We start from the raw sequence: 6,622 nt of genomic DNA, 5'->3' as shown, positions 1-6,622 counted from the left end.
CCCATCCAGCTGAACCAGCAGAGGAAGATCCCCTCTGTCCTGGTGCATGTGTCCCCGGACTCATCTGTGCAGCCCACTCACCTTGGGGAGCTCCCTTTCCTGCACGTGGCCAGCAGATCAAGCTCCCAGAAACGCAAACGATCGGTACTGTACTGAGAGTGGGCAGGGTTGCCTGTGGTGGGAATGGAGACCAATCCCAGTGTTGGGTTTCTTCAGAGGTCTGTTATCATCTCAAGCCAGAATTCATTTTCCAGAGTGCTACCTCCTCCTAGGAGCAAGGGCATAGGGGTGGTGGGATCTCTTTCTGTCCCATAACCAGTACACACCTGCATGCTGGGACATCAGTTTGGCCCAGATCTTCTACTGCATTTTGTGAGCAGGAGACAGGCTGAGGTAGGTGCAGTCCCCGCCACAAACTCCTGCTACTTTTAAAGTCCCTTTCCAACCACTGTTTCTCCTGGATGAAGTACGAGATGGAGCTGTTTCATCATTGCAGCATAAAGGGTTCTGGTGTCATTGGAAGCAGATTTTAACTGTGTGTGAAACTAATTCAAAGTGAGGCCCCTGACATGAGTCGGCCAAGGCTTGGTTTGGCTGCTGGAACTCAAAGTGCTTTCACCTCCTTGAGATTCAAGAGCCATTTCCAGATGTGTTAGGTTCAGGATTTTTGATCTGAGTATAGATCAGATCAGCAGGCTCCTTGCTGATGACCCTTGCCCTGCTCCAGGCGCATCTCCCCACCCACTCCAGCATCAGCTCCCCAGGTTAGGGGTCATGTAGAGCTCCCACCACTGAGTGCTGTCCCCGTGCTGACGGGCTCCTGGCACTGCAGACCACACAGGGCACCGGGCTGGGCTCGCCCTGTGCAGGGTGTCTGTGCTAACGCCGTTGTTTTGACGCCAACAGGGCCATCACAGCAGCAGGTCACGGCGGGAGAGGACTCCAAATGACTGTGCCCAGCTGGCCCTGCACAGCCTGGGCCAGCACCATGAGCGGTGAGCACAAACCTAGAGCTGTCTGGGGCAGGTGAAAATCAGCATCTCCTGCCTTCTGTGCTGCTTTGCTCTCTGGTGTTGGTGCCCCAAGGTGGGGGGGTATCCAGATTGGGGTGAGGCAGAGCCTGACAAGTCCAACTCTTGCAGGAGAGGAACTTGGCTTCTGTCATCAGAGAGGTTTGTGCCAGGCAGCACTGAAGGCAGCTGTGGTGCTCCCCAGAGTGATGAGCTCTCCACTGAGATGCGTATTGGGAGAGCATGTCCCCTCTTGCAGCAGGCTGGGAGTGCTGTTGGTCCTTGCCTGGCCATTTGGCCAAGAGGATCTTGCCATCTGCTCTGGCTTGTCCTGGTCTCTCTGGTTCTGCCCATCTTCCTCTTGGTGTTTTGCAATGTGCTCTCCTGCTCCAGCACCAGCATGGCAGAGTGCTGGAGGCTACGGGCAGGTGACCACTGGCAAATGAGGCTTAACCAGCTCTCTACAAGGGTTGTTGACACTTGCAGTGCCTTGGAGACAGGGTGGGCTAAGAGCACACCTGCTTTTCAGCCCTTTGAGCGTAGCTTGTGGGCAGTAGCACAGTGATAGTGGTCTTCTGCTCATGGCCTTGGGCTCTGTAGTCTCTCCACTGGAGAAATTGTTTCTAACTTAATCCCAGAGCAGAGCCACTTTTCCCCCTAGAAGTCCAGGGTTGTCCTGCTTGGCAGGAGAGCTGCCTTCTGCAACCTCTGTGAGAGCAGCTGGTGAAGGTCTGGTCATCACACCACCATGGTTGGCCTTAGAGGAGTCATGTAACTGCCTCTGAGCCTGGGGGCTTCTGGAAGGGGTTCTCCCACCTGGTGATGTGTAAATCTGGGTGCTGATGGCATTATCTAGAGATGCTTGAAGCTGCTGAAGGGATGATGAGCACTACAAAGTGCCAGGCTGTGCCCATGCTGTACGAGGCTAGGAGATAACAGGCATGGTTCTGTGTGCACCCCAGGCCGGACGCGTGCCCCCTGCCCGCGCGCAGTGCCCCACTCCCCCTCTTCGCGGAGACGGGCAGGATCTACTCCATGCAGAACATCTTCCAGACCATGTATCACCTAGGCCAGGTGCTCTTCCACCGTGTCCAGAACTCTCTGCAAGACCCAGTGTCATCCAGGTGACTTTGGCTTGTCTTCAGCCACCTCCCTGTCACTCTGCAAGGACTTGCCTTCACCTCACTAAGGCTTGAGCCAGGCATGAGCTCTGTAAAGCGCAGGCTGCACGGTGCAGGAACAGGATGGTCCTGCATGGCTGTTCCAGACTCTTCTCCTTGCCTCTCCTGTCCACCAGCTCTGGGTGCCTGGCCTTGGAGCACCCGGTGCAGCCAGCCTGGGTGCACCCTGCTAACCCAGCCCAGCTTGTGTGTCCTGCTTAGCTTAACACCGGCCCCCTGGGCACCCTGAGTGATCCAGCCCCGCCTGTGACACTGCTGGGATTTCAGCTGCTCTTCTCTGCTAAGCAAGTGCTAATTTTTCTGCCTGCCTTGGTGGCTTGATGGAGAGAAATGGGTGAAGGGAATCTGAATCCAGAGCAGACAGACTGACCCAGGTCCTGTCCCCAAGACACCCTCTTCTGCAGACACCCAGCACCCTTGGCTGTATCTTGGTCACTCTTAATTAACTTTTTCCATGAACTGGTTGCACCAAGTTACTCATCCGGTAGCCGATGCCTCTGGCCAGGGTGCAGTATCTCACTGGAGCAGGTATGCAGTGACTTCAATCTCTCTGGATGTGCTTGGAGCAACTGTCTCCACCACACTGTTATCTGTGCAAGTGCAGTAAATTTAACATGTTCAAAGTCATCATTGCAGCCTTAAGGTGTCCCCACTGCTCTAAGGCTGCTGAGCCCCCGGAGGAATGTCTGAGTACTTCTAATTCTCCTTGAGCAAAGCCTCCAGGCAGAAAGGGAAGAGAGTGAGCATCCATCATTGGTGCCATCAGTGGCACGTCCAGCCTTCCCTCCCCAGCTGGTGCGGAGGTCCAGGCAGCAGAGCTGGCTTCTGCCTGCGGACAACGGAAAGTGATGTCCCTGCTTTTAACCACAGTAGGCTGACTGTCTTCAAATGTCACTTTTTATTTTTAATGAAGTCTGGGCATGCCAGCAGATCTGGTTAGTGGCTACATAAGACCTTCTACCTCCTCCCATCAGCAGCAGAGGAGGTTTAGGCCGTAGTACCATGAAAGGTGGTAGCTTGTGGAGCTGCAGTAACGCAGTGGGGTGAGTCCTGGCCCCTCTCCCCAGATCTTGACCTCCCTTTGAAGCCAGCCACCTTGGGAACACCTCTTCTTGGTACTTTGCATCGCTTCAGATGCATACACTATCTCTTTGATATGACAACCCTGTGCAACAAGAAAAATAATAATAATAAAAAAAAAAGAGTGAGCTGACTTTTTTGTCTTGAAATTTTGCTAAAGAAAAGTCTGGTCTCAGACAGAAACTGGAGTATTTGCCTGACAGTGACCCCTTGAAGGACGTGAGTCATTGGAAGGTAATTTCTAGTCTCTACTCTAAAGGATGTTTACCTGTATCAACTGGGATTTTTCAGTCGAAAGCTGCAGGATGTGTCCCTTTTTAATGGCTCTGTGCTGAGGGAAATTGGATTTTCTTTCTGTTGTGACTTTCACTTTACATCACAGCTACATTACGTGGGGGTATTATCTCACAAATGTATTTTCAGCCAGAGATTCACTGAATCTCCACATGCTGTTCAGGCTTGTCTTCCGTGAGATCAGCGTCATGTTGCAAACATGAATAAACACCCTCTGCTCCCCAAGGTCTCGGAAGGAGGGGTGTTGACACTGCTTAACCAGTACGGTACTGGCGAGTGCCCATGTGAGTTATTATAGGAACAACAGCCTGAACACAGCAGTTTTGATTTTTCTCACTGTGGATCCACTGTATTTTGTGGCCCGGTGCTGTGGGCCCTGCAGCAAGGCTGTGTCTCCAGGACGTGCCCTGGGGATCTGTGGTCTGTGTTGCCTCTGCCAGTGCAGCAGCTAATCCCGGTGGTGGCCCCTTTGTTTTCAGGGATGGAAGAAAGTGGTGCAGGCTTGGGTTGCTTGTTTATGGTTAGAGTTGCAGGTAAAATTTGCTGTAAGAGCAAAAAGTGATACATTTTTTTGTTGGGGGGGCAGGGAAAGTGAGCTTGTGGTATCTGGAGATATTGGAGAAGAATAAATCCTTGTCTTGGCAAACACAGGACCCTTTTCTGCTGGCTGATGCATTTGCTCAGATAGTTCCCCCCAGTTGATGGCTACTTCCCACCAGCAGGATCCTCACCTTCTGATGTAAATGACATCATCCCTCCATTTCCGTATTGGCCCTGTCATATGTATTTACCTGACTGGCTCTAAGGATGATTTATCCAACCCTCAATGAATTTCTCTGACTATAGAGAGTGGATGCTTGGTAAATATAATGTTTTCTCTCTGTTGGACCTCTAAAGAAATACAAGCATGGCTATTCTCTGTTGTCTGCCATGGCGTGTGCTGTATGTTTTGTTGTTGCTCTGGGGTGCATGGTGGAGGGGTGTAAATATGCATGATGTGGGTTAAGAAGAGGTGAGTAGGTGCCGTTTCCTCTCTCCTCATGCTGCATCCAGACACATCGTGCACACGCTGCCTGCATGGCTCAGCTCCCCATGGCAGTGCCACGTGTGCAGGAAAGCAGTTGCACCTCTAGAGCAGTGTTTGTCCATCTGCATCTCTGTTTTTCTTCTCCAGCTCCCAGGAGGTTGGCCCAGCCCCAGAATGTGCCTTGGAGGAGGTTGAGGTGGCTGAGATGGCAGCAATGAGAAAACAGGTGAGATGGGGATGAAGGGCTGCAAATGTTTCCTGGGAAAGCCATAGGAGGGGGGGTGAGTGGGCTCCAGGGGTCTGTCACTCAGTCCTGATGGGCTGGGGTTGCCAAGCTAGTCCTGGGTGATGCTGCTAATGGAGAAGCAGGGGAGGACTTACCTGTGTGCTGACCCATCAAGCTCCTACCCTGAGGGGCTGTAGGGCTACAGGAGACAGCCAGACCCCCTCCATCTGCTGGCAGTAAAGGGCTCAGATGCTCTTCTGATGGGAAGGACCTTTTCCTGAAGCATCTGCTCAGGAGCTGAGGTACTGCTGCTAATTCTCCCACGCAAAGATAGCTGCTGCTCTAGAAAAGGAGGACCTGAAGGAGACAGCAGCTTGGGTCCCTTGCTGTCCCATGTCTCTGGGGTGTAGCCAGTGTCCTGCACTTTGCTGAAGAGCTGACAGTGGCCCCACTGCTTCCCTTCCAGTTGACAAGGATCTCGGGGAGGCTCCGTGTGCTAGAGGAGCAGTGCAACGCCTGGCGTCAGAAGGAGGTCATGGTCTACTCCGTGCTGATCTCCGCCTGCCTCATCAACACATGGCTCTGGCTGAGAAGATGATTTCCCATGCCCCAACCCTCCCTGCCCAGCCCTGGCACGTGGATGAGGGCAGGGAGAAAATCCTTGCTCGCATACTTGCAAACAGTAAAACTATGTGTTTCTTCTTAACTTGACCTGCTTTTTGCAGTGTAGGCCCTTGAGGGTCTGTGTCCTTTAGGCCCCAATCGCAATGAAGGTGCCATCCCTCTCCCGTGCTCTAGCATCAGAGGTGGGTGAGGGAAACAATGAAGCTGGACCTCATGCCATAGCAGCTGGAGATGGGTGTCAGGGAGCGGTGGGATACAAGGAGAATGGTCCAACAGGGTAGTCCCAGGGCTGGGCTGTGGCTGCAAATTCTCTGTGTACACTAGCAACTGCCTTGTACATTTGATGGGATCAGTGCTTGTGTGGGAAGCTGCTGTGAAGAGCCCAACCCTTATAAGAAATTGGTGGCTGATACAGGAGGTGTATCAAAGCAACGGGAGACCCTCTGGTCCTTGGGCTGTCTGCCAGATGATGCAAAACCAAGGCGTTGGGTGTTGGCAGACAAGGGGTCCTGTTACAGTCTTAGACTGTGGTGGGCCCAGTCCCCTGATCATGTTCCAGCTTGGACAGCTCAATTCTGACCCCATAAAAGTCTTCAGCCAGCTGCCGTGGTCTGTTCCTCATCTTCCACAAGCTTGTGTAGAGTAGTTGAGTGTTTTGAAACTGCTGGTGGGTTTTCTTTTCTTCTTTGTGTAACTGCTCTTTGGGGATGCAGTACTGCCAGTTCTCCCTGCTCTAGGAGGGATGGAGCTGGAGGAGCCAGGAGCTCCCATCCCTGCAGCTGCTGCAGTGCCACATCTCCTTGGCTCCCATCCTGTTGAAGGCAGTTGAGCAGCAGGTTTGCAATGTTCAGATCCAAAGTGACTGTAAGAGCGTTGCTGAGATCTGGGCTTGTCCAGGAGCTTGGCTCTTTCCTGGAGATATTTAAATGGGAAACCTCCCCATAATGACTCTCTGGATTATAAGACCTTGTACCAACAGTGATAGCACCAGACAGGCCATGAAAAATTGCCCATTTGGCCAGCAGGAGATATTTGTTAGGTTGCCAATGCCAGAGGGCAGGATTGCTCCCAGGTCTGCTGCCAAGCTGTAACTTCAGTGATGGTGCAAGAACACAGGTGAGGGGAGTTCTTGGCCCAGATGCTCTTTAGCTAAAAACAAGCCCAGTTCAACAGCTTTGCC

At 52.6% G+C, this 6,622-nt stretch overlaps 1 protein-coding gene across 1 annotated transcript in view; it reads left to right on the top strand.

Annotated features, from left to right (window-relative positions):
* Window positions 1-5,416, top strand: part of LOC104529010 (uncharacterized) — a 6,403-nt gene extending 987 nt beyond the window's left edge. The window contains exons 4-8 of the mRNA XM_029086269.1: window positions 22-144; window positions 907-995; window positions 1,973-2,134; window positions 4,740-4,818; window positions 5,285-5,416. Of these exons, the coding sequence (XP_028942102.1) occupies window positions 22-144; window positions 907-995; window positions 1,973-2,134; window positions 4,740-4,818; window positions 5,285-5,416 (585 nt within the window). The remainder of the gene's footprint in view (window positions 1-21; window positions 145-906; window positions 996-1,972; window positions 2,135-4,739; window positions 4,819-5,284) is intronic.
* The last annotated feature ends 1,206 nt before the right edge of the window (window positions 5,417-6,622 follow it).

The sequence above is a fragment of the Antrostomus carolinensis genome, unplaced genomic scaffold (genome assembly GCF_000700745.2).
Source record: "Antrostomus carolinensis isolate BGI_N321 unplaced genomic scaffold, ASM70074v2 scaffold26548, whole genome shotgun sequence".
NCBI classification, from domain to species: domain Eukaryota; kingdom Metazoa; phylum Chordata; class Aves; order Caprimulgiformes; family Caprimulgidae; genus Antrostomus; species Antrostomus carolinensis.
This window is presented reverse-complemented; position numbering and strand designations above follow the sequence as displayed.